This window comes from Ascaphus truei, chromosome 3 (genome assembly GCF_040206685.1).
Source record: "Ascaphus truei isolate aAscTru1 chromosome 3, aAscTru1.hap1, whole genome shotgun sequence".
NCBI lineage: Eukaryota > Metazoa > Chordata > Amphibia > Anura > Ascaphidae > Ascaphus > Ascaphus truei.
In genome coordinates this window covers 18,366,226-18,386,548 of record NC_134485.1, presented here as the reverse complement: position 1 = coordinate 18,386,548, position 20,323 = coordinate 18,366,226, and the positions used below count along the sequence as shown (strand labels likewise).

The window sequence follows — 20,323 nt, the reverse complement described above, 5'->3', positions numbered from 1 at the left end:
TGGCCTGTTGGTGGCGCTTCGAGGACTGGAGTTGGCCATCCCATGCTCTGCATCGTCCCATGCCCCTCCCCCTCTCCCGATGACATGGACGGAAGTGGAACGTGTTTCCACGCGATCTCCCCCTATATAAACAAAGGCTTAATACAGTAGGGCCCCGCTTCTCGGCGCCCCGCTGATACGGCAGTACCGAGAAGGGGGCCGCCATGTCTGCGCATGCGCAGAACGGGGAAGTCAGAGGTCGCGCATGTGCAGAACGGGCGGTTGTCAAGTTTGTGCATGCGCAGAACGGGGGTTGCGCATGCGCAGAAGGGGGGGGGGGTGGAATTGCCGGTTTGCGCGCACGCCGAAAATCGCTGGTTCCGATTTCCGGTGATTTTCGCTTTGTGGCGGGCCCTTAGAACGGAACCCGCCGCAGGCCCAGGGCCCTTCTGTACCTGAAAGAGATACCCTCTCTGAGCTAACCATATAATAGTTTGCCACAAGATCATATAATAAACTAACTAAGGGCAAGTCACAAAAGAGAGAGAAAGACCCCACAAGAAGCACTCCGGCATACAATATATAAATCTAATTTATTAAACACAATTAATCAAAGTAAAAAAACCCCAAAAAAACAACATTAAATAAAGAACACATGATCCATTCCTCGGTTCGCAAGATGAGCAACACAAACTGCAAATGTGGTGCAAGCTGCAAAGGGGCATCAAGGGCACAATCTCCAAGGTATCCCAACCATAGAAATCCTATGCATACCATGACCGACATATACAGGACGTCACGACGTTCAGGATATGTCATGAAACCCCAGAAGGGTTAACCTGTCATTTAACAAAATAAAAATAAAAAATACGGTCCCCGTTCTAATCCCTATTGTGTTTCTGAACCCTCATATTTAACGGTGTATTGTAGATCAATACTTGACTCCCATGACTGCCTTGTAAACCCTTTGGGTGTCCCAGGATGTAGTGACGAGGTCACGCTCGAAGGGCTTGTTTTTTTTCCCCGGGTTAGATGGCGTCCTGTATTCCCATGGAGCACGGAGGATCCCTCCTGTTCCATTGCTGCGGTCGTTTGACCGCCGCGGTCACGTGATTGCACTGTGCCGGAGGGGTCGAGGCACTCTCACACTGCGACCCCTCTGGCGCTCAAAAGGGTTAAAGCAGAACCCCCTCTAAAAGCCTGTACGAGTCTAATGTTAGTATCTTGCCCACCTGAGCATATCCTGTTCTTTAATTAAAAAAAAAACATGGTTTTATTAATCTCCATCTTCTAACGTTACCATGGTAACATCTAGGAGGTGCGCGGCGGCTACAGAGGTCCCACACTCTCCCCCCAAGGCACTTAAATTAAGTGCCGGGGGAACCGCGTGAGGCCTCTGCAGCTTGTCCTACCCGATCTTCGACGACGCCTCACCATGGTAACCAGCGTCAAATGACGTCGTGGGGCCGCTACATCATTTGACGCCGGAGCCTTGCAGGAGAGGGGGGGGGGGCGGGGGTTACGAGCCGGGAGGTGAGAAGGCAGGGGGGCAGCAGGGTCAAAACTTTGCGCCCCCCTGGTCTAGACTACACCAGGCTCTGGGGAGCACTCCATTTTAACCTCCCGGACACACAATATTTCAAAACATCACACCGGAACAAAAACATCAGATATAAAAACAGCTTTGGAAAGGGAAAAGCTATTGCCGGTTTTGTTTGTTTTGCAGGATACTTACGCCTCTTTTTCCAGCTTCCTCGTTGAGGGCAGATATCCAGGCTTTAATCCATTGGCTCCTCCAGCTACTCAGAGACAGAATCCAGGACAGGAGAGAATTGGCTTCACTATGCCCATCAGTAGACAGGGACTTCCTTCTACGTAGCCAGAAGTTGCCCAGAGCATACTGGACCAGATACACCGCAAGCGTGACCACGGCAGCAATAAACAGGGACACCAGGATGAACCACTGGGCTTCTCCAACCCACGACATGACTTAACATTCAGTCACCTTGTCCGTCAAACAAAGCTTAAAAAAAACAACAGAGCGTCTAAAAAAAACGTGGACTCCTAATTATTTTCCTGCAGAAGTCTCCAAAACTAGAAACGGGCATCTAAGAAAAGGTATAAATAAAAGGAGTAGGACCCGGGACGTTTCATGTCTAGCAACCATGTAATGGAGTGGACGTTACAATGCAATCACCATCTTAGATTAGTAGGACGTCAGGCTATACGATGTGGATCCATTGCAAAGGCAAAAAAAGAACGACATACGATCTTAAACTTGGATATGTTGAGAAAAAAAAAATCCCCTGATTGAACAGGAGAGTGAATTCCGGAGAAGGGCATGAGAAAAGTGACTGGTTGTCACCATCACTGGTCCTCAGAGGTCCAAGGAGGTTACCAGAGAAGCTGGCAGGGGATCCTCAGAAAGTCCCTGGCTTCAGCTCTGCTGGGTGGCTGATCATCCCGTCTCCTTTCTGAAGGTGGAAAGCATTCAACAGAGCAGAAAACCCCTCCTCTCTTGCAGCATCCTCCAAGTGTTAGTAGCTTGGGGACATTTACGATATCCGGAAAAAATGCATTCTTCCTGGAACACCGGGAGATTCCCACCGTCCCCAGTACCCGAGAGCAGTGCAAGGGCCTTAAAGGAACAGCACCGTGAAGAAGGAGACGCTGCAAAAAAATGTTACACGAGTATTAAAATATATAGATCACAGCACAAGCGAGTCTTATTTGTTGATATGCTGGCATACAAATAAATAAATTCACAACAGAAAAGTAGAGTTCATATATAGAGGTCATCGGATTCTGTTAATTGAAATTCAACTTAATACACTTGCTTCCATTGTCCCCATTTACACAGGTTTGAACAATGCCAACTGATGCGAAAACGCAGCGGCCATTTTAACTTCCCCGGGAGGAACATTTTCAGCAACCGCTATCTTCAGAATGCAACTTCAGGAACTGCTGAACACAAACGTGGAAACGATTCATACAAAACATTGATATTCTGGGGGTGAGTGGGGGAGAGTGGGGGTTACATTGCTGCTCTAACCCAGCACCGTAGAGGTTAAAGTAACCCCGGTTGAGCAGTTTCTCGCTATACCAGGAGCGCTCAACTCCAGTCCTCAAGGGCCACAAACAGGTCAGGTTTTAACGATATCCCTGCTTCAGCACAGGTGGATTAATCAGCGGCTCAGTTAGAATGACCAAGCCACCTGTGCCGAAGCAGGGATATCCTTAAACCCTGACCTGTTTGTGGCCCTTGAGGACTGGAGTTGGCTGCCCGTGCTCTACACCAGGGGTGCCCAACTCAAGTCCTCAAGACAACCCAACCGGTCAGGTTTTAAAGGATACCCCAGCTTCAGCACATGTGGCTCAGTTGAAGACAATGCCACCTGTGCTGAAGCAGGGATATCCTGAAACTCTGTCCTGTTGGGGGGATGGGGGGGTCCTTGAGGACTGGGAGTTGAGCTCCCCTGCTCTACAACATAGTAATGATGATAGCTAAAACTGTTGGAATGGTCATAAAATCAGTACTACTTTATATTGTAGCATGTGGTCATTATTTAAACCTCCTGCTGGAATGCGCTTGCTTTCATAAGCAAATATAGACTGAGAGATGTTTACCGGTGATATTACCTTTGCATGCACGCTTCTGGGCCATACAAAACATTGCACTGTACTGTAATTACATGAAAGTGGAACATCAATAAGCATCTTCCTCATGCAAGATCTACAATTTAAAATTACGGTGATATATCTCCATGCCTGGCTTGGCTACTAATCTACCCTGCCTGACATACAAGGCCTCGTCCAGAGTGACGCTGAGCGGGCACTCACGCTGGCCGCGATGATAAACACATTGTTGCAATGTGTGGCCAGCGTGAGCCTGCGCATGCGCGCTGCTTTCTGAAGTAAGCAAATTTGATTATACCGCTCGCTGGCGCGTCACGTGAGCGGTTCGTCCAATGAGGGCGAACCAGCAAAGTGACATCATGGCCACGCCCCCCGACATGCCCCTCCCGGCGCACGTACCTAGCTGGCCACAAATCGCCAGGCCGAGCTCGTGACATCACCGCGCACGAGCGCCCTGCTTGGCCGCAGCCTAAATCCTGGTACAGTGCAGGCAGTGTTAGGCCCAATCCAGGTTTTTCCCCATCAGCAAGTAGCTCCCTTTAGTGATAAGGGGGAGGCGGGACAAGGCCTGTGTTCTGCCCAATAAGTGGCTCAGAACTTGGACCCTCCCCCAGGGTACTTAAGGGGCTGCACACCCAAATTGTTTCAGTGTTGTCTCTCCCCTTTGAGAGAGACTGGTCTCTCATAAGAGGTGTCAGGGCTCTGTCACCTTCTATCCCCTCCCTTAGGTGAGTGGGAGTGAGAACCATACCCCCTGCTCCATCAGGGAGTAGGGGAAGAGTTAGGACCGAACTCTGGGGCCCGTGACTGGGGGTTGAGTCCAGGGACCATGCTGAGGCTGCAGACCAGTGCTATAGTATGCAGTGCTGCCTGTATGCTGTACTCTATAATGGAGAAGAATAAAGATGTTCCTGTTATCAAATATACTCCTGCCTCGGCTTGCAGCCTGGTCAGGGGGAGTGTGAGAGAGTTCTTCCTCAGGGACTGCTTCCAGCACTCCTGGAGCCTGCGGCAGGTGGAGGCGCTGACACCAGAATGCAGGGGAACCAGCTATCACCCCTAAAGCCTGTTCTGTTTCCCCAACAACATCATCAGCGGGATCTCAGCCTGCGAGCCACAGGTATGCAGCATCAACCACACCTGGTAGCCGGGGGATCTCCCCGAGGGTGGGGGAAACACACACACACACCATTTCTAAATAGAATTTTTTTTTTAAATGTGGTCTAAATAAGAATATAAATGGGACACATTTCTAAAAGTATAATAGCAATCTGTAGGTGGCCTAATTATCTTCAGGAAATACACAGCGGAAATTATCTGCACAAACTCATCAGTAGAAGTCCTTGCAGGCAGCTAGTTTTCATTGGATATAGGAAATAATACTCCGGCAGGTACTTGCTAAGGTAATGGCCTTGTGGTACCAAAATATCAAAAAAAAAGTACAGAAGACAGAAAAATAGAAACGAAGCACCTAGAATACCTATTATGCCGATTATATGTTTGCATATATTAGGAGCCCAGTAAATAACCAAATATTTTTTCTTGCAAACCATGGAAACAAAGCACGGTTATTTTGCATAGTTTGACAGCATATGGAAAGTGGCTTTTAAACTTGGGTGTGCAGATAATCAGTAATCAAAAGTGAAAACGCTTTATACAGAGCACAGTAGGGAGCCCATTGAAATGTAAACTTCTGTATAATTGTTACTTCCTGGTGGAACAAACAGAAACCAAATCCCTATTGTAAGGACATGGGGATCCCAGAGGGCAGAAATGGTGCCAGATACATTGAATTATAAGCAAAAGCTTCTTCCTCATCGTCCAGCAAACTGGACACTGGAGTTGCCCACCCCGGCTAACGCAATCCCCTAAACATCTGCTAACCCAGATCCCAAACAGACCGCAATAGTTGCACCAGTTTCTTCCCTGTATGGACAAGTTGTATATAATATATACCCCCTGTGCGTTGTCCTTGCTTAGTATCTCTCATACATAGTGTGCAGGTCAGTGGGAATCTGAGATATATATAGATATATATATCTCAAAAACGAATAGACGATACCGTTCTGTGGCAAACTAAATGCTTTTATTTGTGCGAGCTTTCGGGATACACTGATCTCTTCTACCGGCGATGTTACAATGAATAAAGCAAGCAAAGGGTTTACTTAAAAAACAGTGCATCTAGGAATATATATATCTATCTATATATAGATATAGATATATATATCTATATCTCATGTAAAGTTTGTGTCCCACCAACAACCAGATACAAAGTAAATTATGGGGAGTAAAAAAAGTGACAAAACCCTCCACCGTACAGCAAATAAAAATACTACTTGTGAGCAGATTCCCGTCTCAGACAGCTCCTCAAAGCTATTCCTAATGTTCTTCCAAAGCTGTCCCAAGACCTATCCCATAATGCGGTTTCCAGTGTCACCCTAATTCAGGATCCGACCAGCATGCCCTCTGCTGTCACCCACTGCTTTACTACAGCTCCCCCTTAGTCACTTCCCAAAGGCTGCTGCTGCTATGCCAAGGAAAACTGCCACAATGTCCCCGTCACGCAACACAAAACCCCTGCCCCCGGACGCCTGCAGCCGCCCCGGGCACGGGGGGTGTAAGAGGCTCCCTACCTGTGCATGTGACTCAGCAAGGCCTTGTGATCCCACACTGCAGGAACCCAGCGGCAGCAGCCGGCAGCCCTGTGCTTTGCATAATCCCAGCCCCCCTCACACTGCTAGTGGAGGAGGCTGCAGGGGGTGTGCTCACTGCTGCATATTCATGGCATGCTGTGGGTGGAGAGGTGCGCTGCTTAACCCCTTGGCTGCTGGACGGGTTATGCTTAATGGTGTAACATTAAAGCAGCAGTGCAAGCAATATCCTACATGTGTGTTTTTGTAATAAATCAGTTCTGCACTGTGAGAAAATACTTGTAGCATTTAAAAAAAAAAAAAAATGTTTTAAAGACATTTTTAATGTTTCTAATGTAGGAAGCATTTCCAAAGTGACAGCCCCGTCCCCTTCTGATAGGCTCTGGCTCCTGAGCCCCGCCCTCTGTCTAGCAGTGCACCAATTGTACCTAGTAACTGCCCTGTCAATCATATTCCAGGAACTACATTGCCCAAAATGCTGTGTAAGGACTGAATTAAATAACCTGGAGCAAGCGATCGATTACAGGAGAACAGATCGATCTGCAGCTTAGCTAATTACTTGTCAGTGTGCAGATTGTATTGATGCACTTACTGAATGGGAAAAATATATATATATATTTTTGAACGGCAGCTTTAATAAGGGAGGGGGAGGAGGAGGGGGAAGAGGAGGGGGAGGAGGGGCCACAGTAGCACCTTGCACAGCCCCTCAGATACTTTGTAGCAGTGAATGGGTTTGAGGTTGCCATGTAAAGGACAGGACACAGCAATCAGTGTTTGCAAACCTGCTTCCAGTCATCAGAAGGCAGAGATCTGTTTCTGGGTCTCCAAGTCCCTTCTCTTATTTATCTTCAAAGGACTACAAGGACCAGAATGCACCAGGGCCTAATAGAGGAAATATACAAAGAGGGGCTGCCTTTGGTGTGAATGGCAGGCAATGGATGATGAGACACTCACTGTCACTAGTGTAGGCTCAATGCATTCTTATAAACATAGTAACAAATATATATATATATATATATATGTAGCCTGGAGCTCCCGTGGCTCCTGGAGACCCCCCTCCCCTTGAGCAGCTCGGTCGCGGGTGCCGACAGACCCGACGGCTGCTTCCAAGGGTGGGGGCTGGAGCAGGGAGCAGCGCGGCTTCTCCTGCCTGCGGCCGGTTGCCGGGGACGCGATCGGGCGGTTGCTAAGGCCGCGATCGCGTCTCTAAGGTCCCGGCGGCCGGACAAGCAGGGCGCCGCCATTGAGGACACTGTTGCGCATGCGCAGGGACGCGTAGGCGCAGGGACAGCCCCCGAGACAGGGATAGCTCGCGCGAGAGCAGGGAGAGCTGAGGGAAGGTCGAGGCAGCCCGGGAAAGCTTGCGCAAGCGCAGTGAAGGTAGGGAAAAGCCCGCGAACCCCTAGCCTACCAGGGAAGGCTCTGAGCTGGGACTACATATCCCCAGAGCCTTTGCGAGCCCCATGTGACCCCAGGGAGCCAATAGGGCTTAGGAGACCCCTGGGAAAAGAGATACATTTGGCGGGCTTGCAGCACGTTAGATTAGTCAGAGACCGGAGCAGCCCAGGGAAGGAGGTAGGGTACAGGAGTCAGGGACTCCCTGTACTAGGCCAGCACCCCCAGGGCTCGAGATAGCTCAGCTCCCCAGTAAGGTGAGTGTTGCCAGGGGCATCCCTCGGGTTAGGGACCCTGCCACTTACAGTAGTGGGAGCTGGGAAAGGAAGGTTACAGAGAGTTGGAGTCAGGGAGCTGTAGGGAAGTAGGGTGCGGGGAGCGAGTGCAGCTTCTGCCCCATATAGGTACCTACACCCCAGGTAGGCCCCAACTCCCCACTAGGTTAGTGGGTAATTGCTGAGGGAGGCCCAAGATAGGGACGCTGCCCTTAGTGTAGTGCTGCATTGTCAGAGTCACGGCTGTCAGTGCCGTGAGGTCTGACAGGCAGGCACCTTGTTGCGCAGCACGTTGACTGCCAACCTTCAGTGAGCTACAGCTTGCTGCTGTAGGCGCTGGGACTAGTCAGAGAGTAGTGGGTCTGGAGAAGGGCTATAGCTGTTCTAGTCACCTTGAGGTAGCGCTAGGGGTAGGATGCCTGAAGGGATAAACTGGTAACTGAGAGCAGGAATTCTGGAGAGGATCTGCACTAGGCTAGCCAACAGTAGGTAGACGCCCAAGTACTGCATGGAAGAGTACTCTAGTCCATTCCAGATCACTTACCGAAGGGACTTGGGTAGTTGGGGGAGTGGGACAGGTCATTACCCCTGCAGGCCCTAGGAGTTCCCCAAGCCACTACAGGTTGCTGTACTACAGGGACAGGCCCTAGGTTAGGGTTCCTGTCACGTTAGTACCATTTAGATTAGACAGGGACACAGCAGACGCTGCGGTTCCTGTGAAGCGGTTCGCACGTGCAAGGAGTTCGGTTGGATCAGACGGATTTATCACACGTCTGACCCTTTGAGAAGTTTGTTGCTGACCCGAGCACCGGAGTGCTCGGCAGGTATTATACCATCACATGTGCACCAACAGGCCTAGAGGTTCTTAGTGACTGCGCAGTCACCCATTGACTATCTCTGTAGGAGTACGGGACATTGGGTGGGGTTCTTGGGACACTGGGTGGGATCACCTAGTGTTTGGGAATCGTCCTGCGAGACGTCACTGTTAGTGTCTCACCGTGAGAGAGACACAGGTTATCATTATTAGTCGTTAGTAAAGTCCTTCGTTATATAAAGCACTGTGTATGGTATTATTGATTGTCCTGCGAGGAACCACTCCCCCTCTGGTGGGAGCCATCGCAGGTGGAGGCGCTGTACCGAGAAGATGTTGTAAGTGATCACCCCTAGTATAATTACCCCAGGTTCCCCGTGGCGGAAGCTCAGCCCTCCTGTGAGCCAACAGGTAATGCACCACACCTGAGTAACAATATATGTTTCCTGCACTCACACAGTAGAATCTGCGATTGGGTGGGGGAATACCCGTTACATTTGGAGGCGCTGCTGAGATAATGACCTGGGGTGCCCGGTATATTTTTTTTCTAAATTGTGCTATTTTTGTTCGCCATGAAGAAGTCACGTGCTGATTTCCCGCCCGCGCGGGAAAATGTTGCAGACTGTCCGGGACTGGCGGGAAAACCAGAGCTCCGCCCCCGCAATGTGAGTGACTCAGTGATAGAGCGAGCCCCTCCTTCAGATTCCACCAGGGGGAGCAAGTACTGTAAGCCTTCACCCCTGACTGCTGTCTCCATCAAAGAAAGTACTGGGGGCAAAGAAAATTGCTCACCGTTATATGGACTCTGGCCGACTAAAGCCGGGTGCGTATCCTTTTTGGTGTGCCCGTGTATGACAGAAGCGTTGAGTCCGTTGGGTAGTATGAACTTTGATGTTTTGACGTGCCTGATAAAGGGGCGGTTGGACGACGCGAACGAGGATGGGTGCCTGGAATGTTTCTGTAACCAGGGTGACTGCCCATGTTGTAAGTTGGCCTGGGGACGCTTATGTGTCTGCTGCAGGGCGCCGACCCTGCAACCCGTGCTGCTACAGTCCACCAGGGGGAGCAAGCTCAGTGAACAGCGATCAGCAACCGCTGTTCCCACTAAAGACAGTACAGATTGTAGAGAAACACACCCGCAGTTGTATGGGGCATGGCGGACAAAAGGAGGAAAAATACCCTTTCTTCTGTGCCCGTGCCTACAAAAGGATTTGAATCTATCTGGTGGTATGGACTTTAACCCCTTTAGGCTACCAATAGAATGGCGGGTGGCAGTGGTGGAGGATGACGGGTGCATAAGATGTGTTTGTGACCAGTGTGACTTCCCAGGTGGCAAACCGACCTGGGGTCCCAAGTGTGCTTGTTGCGGAGCACAGTTTCTAAAGCCTGTGCTGCTGCAGTCTACAGTCCCAGATCCCAAGCAGGAATCTCAGATGGCAGAACACAGAGATGAAGATGCTGTTACTTGCTCTACCTCAACCACGGAGGTGGAGGAGCTGACAGACAAGGCTGCCCTGGTTCCCTGTTGCAACCAAGCGGGAAGAACTGAGGCCCAGCCAGCTACGGAAAAGGACGAACCATCGGTGGCGATGCGCCTACCGGCGAACCACCCCAGCAGTGAGACAGAGGAATCACAGGGGGAGGTGTTCCCCCTAGAAGAAAGCTGTTCCGCCATGCGAGTGGACCAGTATCTACCACCTACCGTTCAGTTGAAGAGAACAGTCAGCTCTGTCGTGGTGTCAGGTGAAGCACCGCAGATACCTGACAGTGTTCCACAAGAAGAGAAAACCATTGCAAGCCAGCAGAGTGGTAAGGAACCCCCTTGCCCCCCACAGGCTCCGATGGAGGTGGCCGTGAAAAAGGTCAGAGTTACGGCTCCTGAACCGAGTGTGAGCCCGTGCGCTCCGACTCAAATGGTCCCAGGACCGGGATCCAACGCTCCCGAGTTTCAAGCCAGTAAGTGGACTGTCCCAGAAGTGCCGGGGACAGGTCCCGATACAGCCGAGGTGGGAACTGACAGCGTCCCCGAGGACCTGTTGGCTACCGTGAATCACCACAGTGGTAAGGTATCTACCCTTTACCCCCTGCCAGGTGAAACAGAGACTTTGAGGAAAGAGACATTGTCCATTGCTCGCTTCCCAGCGGAAGCCTCGCAAGTACGTAGGGACAAGGACTGTGTGGCGAGGGATTTAGTAAAAATTGCCTCCCTTAAGCCCAAAAGGGAGCGTGCCATTCGCCAAGTAGTGGACCGCGGAAAAGGTCCTGGCCGCCTGGTCTACCGCATCCATGCCGCGGGTGACCGGGTAAAGGTCTGCTTCAGAGACATGGTACTACTCCTTCCACCAGGGGGAGGAAGTAGCGAGGAACCAGTGACTGTTGCCCTCCGGTGTGCTCTTCAAGAAATTTTTCTGGGGGAGGCTCACGGACGCAAAAGTGAGGTACCCCCACTTGATCAGTTAGGGGCACCCCACGAATGGTCTCAGCAAACAGCTGACGCTCAGCTGGCCTCGGGTATGGTATGTGAACTGTATTGTAACCTGATGTCTAAAGTCACCAGTGATAGGTTGTACATATGCCCTGCATTTTCATTGTATAACTGTGTACCAGGTTATGTCTGCCATCCAAGCGAGGTCGTTGGAGTTTCACCAGGGGGAGAGTGTAGCCTGGAGCTCCCGTGGCTCCTGGAGACCCCCCTCCCCTTGAGCAGCTCGGTCGCGGGTGCCGACAGACCCGACGGCTGCTTCCAAGGGTGGGGGCTGGAGCAGGGAGCAGCGCGGCTTCTCCTGCCTGCGGCCGGTTGCCGGGGACGCGATCGGGCGGTTGCTAAGGCCGCGATCGCGTCTCTAAGGTCCCGGCGGCCGGACAAGCAGGGCGCCGCCATTGAGGACACTGTTGCGCATGCGCAGGGACGCGTAGGCGCAGGGACAGCCCCCGAGACAGGGATAGCTCGCGCGAGAGCAGGGAGAGCTGAGGGAAGGTCGAGGCAGCCCGGGAAAGCTTGCGCAAGCGCAGTGAAGGTAGGGAAAAGCCCGCGAACCCCTAGCCTACCAGGGAAGGCTCTGAGCTGGGACTACATATCCCCAGAGCCTTTGCGAGCCCCATGTGACCCCAGGGAGCCAATAGGGCTTAGGAGACCCCTGGGAAAAGAGATACATTTGGCGGGCTTGCAGCACGTTAGATTAGTCAGAGACCGGAGCAGCCCAGGGAAGGAGGTAGGGTACAGGAGTCAGGGACTCCCTGTACTAGGCCAGCACCCCCAGGGCTCGAGATAGCTCAGCTCCCCAGTAAGGTGAGTGTTGCCAGGGGCATCCCTCGGGTTAGGGACCCTGCCACTTACAGTAGTGGGAGCTGGGAAAGGAAGGTTACAGAGAGTTGGAGTCAGGGAGCTGTAGGGAAGTAGGGTGCGGGGAGCGAGTGCAGCTTCTGCCCCATATAGGTACCTACACCCCAGGTAGGCCCCAACTCCCCACTAGGTTAGTGGGTAATTGCTGAGGGAGGCCCAAGATAGGGACGCTGCCCTTAGTGTAGTGCTGCATTGTCAGAGTCACGGCTGTCAGTGCCGTGAGGTCTGACAGGCAGGCACCTTGTTGCGCAGCACGTTGACTGCCAACCTTCAGTGAGCTACAGCTTGCTGCTGTAGGCGCTGGGACTAGTCAGAGAGTAGTGGGTCTGGAGAAGGGCTATAGCTGTTCTAGTCACCTTGAGGTAGCGCTAGGGGTAGGATGCCTGAAGGGATAAACTGGTAACTGAGAGCAGGAATTCTGGAGAGGATCTGCACTAGGCTAGCCAACAGTAGGTAGACGCCCAAGTACTGCATGGAAGAGTACTCTAGTCCATTCCAGATCACTTACCGAAGGGACTTGGGTAGTTGGGGGAGTGGGACAGGTCATTACCCCTGCAGGCCCTAGGAGTTCCCCAAGCCACTACAGGTTGCTGTACTACAGGGACAGGCCCTAGGTTAGGGTTCCTGTCACGTTAGTACCATTTAGATTAGACAGGGACACAGCAGACGCTGCGGTTCCTGTGAAGCGGTTCGCACGTGCAAGGAGTTCGGTTGGATCAGACGGATTTATCACACGTCTGACCCTTTGAGAAGTTTGTTGCTGACCCGAGCACCGGAGTGCTCGGCAGGTATTATACCATCACATGTGCACCAACAGGCCTAGAGGTTCTTAGTGACTGCGCAGTCACCCATTGACTATCTCTGTAGGAGTACGGGACATTGGGTGGGGTTCTTGGGACACTGGGTGGGATCACCTAGTGTTTGGGAATCGTCCTGCGAGACGTCACTGTTAGTGTCTCACCGTGAGAGAGACACAGGTTATCATTATTAGTCGTTAGTAAAGTCCTTCGTTATATAAAGCACTGTGTATGGTATTATTGATTGTCCTGCGAGGAACCACTCCCCCTCTGGTGGGAGCCATCGCAGGTGGAGGCGCTGTACCGAGAAGATGTTGTAAGTGATCACCCCTAGTATAATTACCCCAGGTTCCCCGTGGCGGAAGCTCAGCCCTCCTGTGAGCCAACAGGTAATGCACCACACCTGAGTAACAATATATGTTTCCTGCACTCACACAGTAGAATCTGCGATTGGGTGGGGGAATACCCGTTACATATATATATATATATATATATATATATATATATATATATATATATATATATATATATATATTGCATATTAGAAGTTAGAACTGGATGTAGAATAGGGGGAATTGTTTACTTTACACATTGGGGGAAATATGAATGAATTAGGAATACGCAACGAAAAGGCGGTAGGGGGAAAACTAATCTGGACATGGTGCAAACGGGATATAAAAAAGGGGGATATGCACGTACAAGATATCATTGGCAAATTAAAGATCACGGGATATAATGGGAGAAAAATATTGCATTTAGAATAAAAAAAAAATTTTAAAAGCCAAATGGGATTTGATGGGAAAAATTAACGTAAAGTGGAAACCGCTTGCGATTTAAAATTTGTGCGTTTGTAATGTAATAGGGGTATGGAATGAGTAGCAAATATATTTTAGAAAGTGAAATTATTCGTGAAATAATAGGGATGGGGAATCGGAGCCTTGTAATGGGACGGGCTTGTCATTCTGTGGAAAGAATATGTCTTCATTAAAGAATCCCCATTTTTGGCTGAGAAGTATGAAATACCTGCAGCAGAGTTTCCCCCCCACCGTCCAGGAGATTCCCCGGCGGCTACCGGTTGTATAGTGGTGCTAAGTACCTGTTGGCTCACAGAGGGTCTGAGATCCCGCTGATGTTGTTGGGGAAACAGGACAGGCTTTAGGGTTGATAGCTGGTTCCCCTTCATTCTTATGCCAGCGCCTCCATCTGTCGCAGGTTCCAGGAGCTCTGAAAACCGTCCCTGCGGAAGAACTCTCTCACACTCCCCCTGATAGACTGCACGGGCAGGAGTATATTTTGTAACAGGAACAGTCTTTATTCTCTGCACCCAGAATACAGCATCACAGTCAGCAACTGCATACACTAAGGCCACGTCCATAGGACAGGCCGCGCTGAGCCGTGCGGACGCTCTGCGCTGAGCCCCGGCATCCTCAATGAGGATGTCTTTAGACGTGGGCTCACACGAGCGTCCGCAGGCGTGCTGAGGAGTTGGATTTTTCAGCCGACAGCCAAGCTGTTTTTCAGCGCGCTGTCGGCTGAAAACATCCAATCAGCGCGATGCAGCGCCAATGTCACGGCGCCGTGACGTTGATGTCGGTGCGTCGCGGGCGATTGGCCCAGCGACGTCACTGCCCCGCCTCCCTCAGCCTCCCCCCGCCTCCCGATCGCGCCCGCTGGCTCGCCTGCATGTGCATGAAATCGCGCAGATTTCAGCAGGCGAGCCTCAGCGTCAGCGCGGTTCAGCACTGCTCCGATCTCTATGGACGCAGCCTAACACTGGTCTCCGGCTTTAGGCTGAGCTCAGACAGGCTACTACACGTCCGCGCCCCTGCCTGCCGGGCGATGCGTGCTCATGTCCAGCAGACAGAATGTACCGACTTGGAAGCGGGACTACGCCTTTTAATTAAAACAAAGTGTGCGTGTTTGTGATTGGCTGGCGAAGTACACGTGACGCAGCTGCCACTTGAAATCACAACTTCAGTTGTCTCCTTCAAGTGCAGCCGCGTCAACGCTGTACTTCGCCGCCGGGGGTTGTTTTTTGTTTGAAAACTCGCACACACCAAAGCGCAAGATTGGCGACCGTGCGCGCGCCCATCGCATTCTATTTGAACGCAGCCGAAGGATGGTCCCTGGACTCAACCACAGTCATGGGCCCCAGAGGTCGGTCCTAGCTCTACCCTACTTCCTTATGGAACAGGGGGTATGGTTCTCACTCCACTCCCCTGAGGGAGGGGATAGAAGGTGCCAGAGCCCTGCACACCTCTTCCGTGGGACCAGTCTCTCAGGGGAGAGACAACTCACTCAATTTAGGAAGTGCAGCCTCTTAAGTACTATGGGGGAAGGTCCAAGGTCTGAGCCCAGGATTGGGCAGAACACAGGCCTTGTCCCGCCTCCCACTGTCACTTAAGGGAGCTGCATGCTGATGGGGAATACCTAGATTGGGCCTAACACTGCCTGCACTGATACCAGGACTTGCATGTCAGGCAGGGTATATTAGTAGCCAAACCAGGCATAGCTACATACCTAATGCTAGTGAGTTGCAGGATTGATGCTGCATGTTAAATAGAATTGAGAAATAATAAATAACGAATTAAACTATGCTGCAAGTGCTTATGCAGATCGAAATGAAAAACAAAACAAGGATGTAAAGCAATGTTTCTTTCGCTTGTTACTATTTGCAGCTCTTCATGCGCAAATTTACATGTACAAATAGGTAAATGACTGTGCTGCTCTGAGCTGCCTATTTAATACGCTCCGAACTGGGATCAGAGCTTTTATTCTAAGTTCCACAAGCCAACACTAGGATTCAAACCAGCATCACTCACTTCAAATGTTGTTCCTCTGCCACTAAGATTCTCCTTCAGCCCATTAATGAGTTTATTTGTCAGTGTGGATTTGAAAGGAGCGCTGCTAGGTACATATTTAGAGTTTACTGCTTTTCCAGCACGTTTTTAAATCTTACAGTATGTTATATCAGGAGAGATGTCATTTCTAGACGGTACTGTTGTCTTTTATTAATCCTTAGATTGTGTTGAGTACGTAGTTTGCGTCATTGTATGTCATAAAGCTTCTCAAGGTACTCATTCAGGATGAGGCGCAGGGAGAAAAAAAATAAACTTATTTAAATATTACATAGTCCTCATTCAGGATTTCAAAACGTATTCTTCCACTTCAGAGACTAGTAACTTAAAGAAGCTTTTTGTGTTTGTTTGTTTTTTTATGGGTGGGAGGCAGGGGGTCCCCGAAGCGGAACCATGTTAATTTCAACTGCGGCGAACCCTTTGGTTTCTGAAACATACCGGGAAAGATACTTCCTTGTGTTTAAATTATCTATCAATAATATACGGTACAACAATGTACATCTTTCAACATTACATTTCTAAAAAGACATTATATTTTCACATCAATTATTTATATATTGTTCACTTTATTCTATTTTATGGCAATTCAACTATTTATAGTATGTAGCCCTCTTTCCCCCACCCTCTGGGAAATGTGCTGCTCCTTCTATGTTCTGTGGCTGCTGTATCATATCTGGAGGTAAACAGGAGGCAGGAGATCTCTGCGATGTTGTGGGGAGGACATCAGGACAAGCTCACGGTGGTTCTTTAGTGGTCAACGCCTCCAATCCAAGAGGATCCTGAGGCTTCAGGACGCACCTCATGGACACTTCTTCTTTTCTCTATGTCATGCTTCAAGAACTACACCAGTTGTTGATACGGCTGAGGTTTACTGGCAGTAAAGTACATACACTGGATCACATCTCTTCAGTACCTTATCCCTTAAGGCAGGGACAAGCAACGCTTTTTACAATATTAGAAACAAAGATACACTCACGAACTTGTGTCTTTGTGTAGTGCACGTAAATTGATTTCGTCAGTCCTTAGCCGGAAGCGTCAGGGTGACAATTCGTCCACAGCGAAGGAGAGGTGCCTAGTCGCCCCAAAACTTCCTGGTGACATGAAACTACGTTCCGAATGGCAGCTACGGAAGCTCGACTGGCTCAAATACTCTCTACGTTTCGCTGCAATGCCTCCTCAGGGGTTTCCTTGGATATGAAACATGCGGGGGGGGGGGTTTGTGCCCCCTTTTAATGGCTTATCAGTAAACTGAATCTGCATTTTAGCCCTGGAGTTTTTTGCAGTGCATCGTCATTTTCAACTTTATTCTTTTGTAAAACGTGCATTAGCCATTCTAAAAGTGTGGGGTTTTTTTTTTCCATTCGTGGCCCTCTTGGTACTATTTGGCAGTCAATGTTTATTCTTCTAGTGTTTTATGCCACCAGAATTAGATTTCTTTGTTCAGAAAATAGGGTTTCTTATGCTCAATCAGTGGAATTGTGCTCAGAAAATTCTCTTGAGCACAATTTCATAACTCTGGAAAATCTTATGCTTAAAAAAAGCATACTCTGGTGGGATAAAGCAACTCTAGAAAAATACATTGACTTCGAGTATGTGAGACTCGGGGAGCCACGCCATTGTCGACATGCTCCCCACTCACCTTCACCACCGCGGGCTCCTCCGCTTGCTCCCGTCTCCCCCCATGCCGCCCAACTGCCGCCGCACTAACGCACGACTGCGCCACCTACATAGTAACGACCAATGGCACGCATAGTGCGCACGCGGTCACGTGCACGGAGGCGCGCTCCAACACCTAAGTCCTGCCTCCCTGCTCCTATAGGTGCTCCTTGCATCTGCACTCCACCTACCACAGTCTCTGCTGGACACACACCCTCCACTGCTCTTCTCTCATTGGATGCTCTCGCCTACATATGCTCAGCTGTGCCACTGGCACTTTGGCTGAGCATAGTTCTAGTTGCGTTGAACTCACCTCTTCTCTGGCTCCACAGTCTTGTCCAGTCTTGCCTTGCTGCTTCCTCCTGTGTACCGACCCGGCTTTCCACGACCATCCACTCTTCTCCAGACCCGACCTCGGCATCCGGACCAACGACCATTCTACTCTCTTCCATCCCCACCTCGGCAAATGGATCACGACGACGCTGCTTTCCCCAATCCCGGACCCGGCTAATAGTACCTGCAACGCTCCACATCTCTCCCGGCAACTATAACGACGACCCGTACCTCTCCAACCCAAACCCGGCTATTGTGACTTACTCTACACTCCAGATGCGCCCCCGTGGCTGTGGGTAGCGTAATATCCATTCCCACCTCAGCACCGTCGTCCCGCCTTGTTTGTGGTGAGCGCAGCGTGACAGAGTAATAGGTATGCTAACAATGAAAAAAAAAACAACACTTTTGCAAAGGATAATGCATATTGTACAAAGGAATGGTATACAATTGTAGATGAATGTTCGTTCAAATTGATTAGACTAATTTACCAAAGTGTCAGGAGACGCCAGGTGCAGGATGGATCTCAGTGGCCAGAACAGCAGGGAGTGAGTGAAGGCGTAGGGAGTCACAGGCAGGGGTCCAGGGCAAGCATCACGGTATCGTTTTCGGGTCACGGCAGAGGTCAGAAGCAGGCAGCAAGGTAGCATTGACAGGTCAGAGGCAGGTTACAAGGTAGCATTGTCAGGCCATGGCAGTGAGGAGGCAGGGACAGGACTGGGACGTAGGAACAGGGCTAGAATAAGGAACAGGACGGACAAGCCGTATACAGACAAGGACCTTTAATTATAACTGGAACTCAAAAATAGGATACACCGAGAGATCACATGGTGTCGGGGAGGTGAATGGCAGCTTAGTGGCAGAGCTCCTTTCCCACCGGTGCCTTTAGCTCAAAATATAGCAGCAGCAGCGGGCGATCACTGCTTATTCCCCCACGAGTGTGTTCCTAAATACACAGAGATGGCAACGGGCAAAGCTCTCAGGAAAAAGAACCAACCTGTCACCACTTACTTTAAAAGTAAAGAACCAGCAAAGACAGGCAAAGCAGGGATCCAGGCCCCGCCACCTTGCCCAGACCCAGAGATGGAGACTGCGGACGAGGAGCCTGAACCAGAGGATCACGACATCATGCGGCACAAAGACATGAAGGAATTTTGTTCCAGTATGAAAAAATTCTTTAAATCTGAGCTGTGGGCTCTGAGAAAAGACGTGGATGCGCTGGGCAAGAGGACTGTGACCCTGGAGTCCAGGTCGGACGAGACAGCAGGGGCTCTAACACAGACCCAAACACAAGTTCATACACTAATGGATCAGGTCAGAACCCTTGAGGACAAAATAGAGGATGGCGAGAACAGGGATCGGAGGTGCAATATCAGATTGCGGGGGGTACCTGAATCTTTCACTGACCCTGAAGCTTTCGCAACGAGCTGGCTTGAACACCTTTTCCCGGACAAGACTGCAGGGGATCTGATTTTAGACAGATGCCACCGGGCGCTACGAGGGTGACCCCAAAAAGGAGACCCCCCCAGGGACATAGTGATGCGCTTTCACCATTACCGGGTCAAAGAGGAGACCTGCAGAATTTCCAGGGAAAGCAAAGTCATGGAATTTCAGCAGATCAAATTCCAAGTCTTCCAGGACCTGTCCCCAGCTACCCTAGCTAAAAGGCGCACCCTAGCCCATGTCACTAGAGCTCTTAGGGACCAGGACATACGCTACCGGTGGCTGTTCCCCTGTGCACGGCTGATGCTAAAAAATGGGGTAGCACACACCCTCAAGAACGCAGACAGCGGTGCAGAGTTCCTCAAGCGTGTGGGTGCTTCGGAGCCCTCCCTGAGCCCCCCTAGGCTTATGGCAGCTAGAGATGGCCTCCCAGCCCCCACGTGGAACGGAGCTAGCACCGCTCACACAGAGGTTCGAGCTACAACGTCAGCTGCCAGCTCCCCCTGAAAGGATTGTATTGGGCATCACTACCTCACAGACCTGGACTATACCCCCTAAAATGCGGTGATGAGAACTGCCTGGCCGAAATAAATCTCCCCCCTTGAGCCCTGGCAACGGACAAATACCTTGGTGACCCCCTCCACGACATGCACGCAAATCCGGAACGGCGGCCATCTTATCTCCCTCCTTCCTCGCGGAGCGCGAGACTGCCTCTGCCCTTCGCGGGCTTCCACGATGACGTCAGCGAGAGGCCCCGTCTCCTCGCGAGAGTTGGACTCATGTCCCAGGAACAGCGGCACTCACGGCTGACGTCACTGCGCCGGAAGGCACCAGGAAGAGGAGGCGCAGGGTGCCTGGTGGCCAGGGAGCGAAGCGTACAGTGCTGGGGGCAGCGCGGCGGCGGGACAACAGAGGCTACCCAGCTGGAGGCATAAATATCAGCTGGCCCGGGGGGGGGGGGACGACTCTGCCCCCGTGGAGTCCCCGGTACCCCCTGATAACCTCCAGATAAGGAGGAGTGTGGAGGGGGGATGAAGAGGGGGGGGAGGTTGAAGTGGGGGAGGGGGGCAGGGGGGATGAAGAGAGGGGGGAGGACAGAGGGGATGAAGGGGGGGGAGGATGAAGTGGGGGGGAGGACATGGGGAATGA

At 51.0% G+C, this 20,323-nt stretch overlaps 1 protein-coding gene across 5 annotated transcripts in view; it reads right to left on the bottom strand.

Moving 5' to 3' along the window:
• Positions 1-19,897, bottom strand: part of C2CD2 (C2 calcium dependent domain containing 2) — a 102,450-nt gene extending 82,553 nt beyond the window's left edge. For 4 of the 5 annotated variants that reach the window (XM_075593686.1, XM_075593689.1, XM_075593691.1 and 1 more), the window contains exons 1-2: positions 6,249-6,385; positions 1,715-2,649 (exon numbers count right to left, since the gene is read on the bottom strand). In XM_075593686.1, the coding sequence (XP_075449801.1) occupies positions 1,715-1,966 (252 nt within the window). In that variant the 5' untranslated portion in view covers positions 1,967-2,649; positions 6,249-6,385. Of the gene's footprint in view, positions 1-1,714; positions 2,650-6,248; positions 6,386-19,800 lie in introns of those variants that run through there. The other variant, XM_075593687.1, reaches the window with a different exon arrangement.
• Positions 19,898-20,323: the final 426 nt, after the last annotated feature.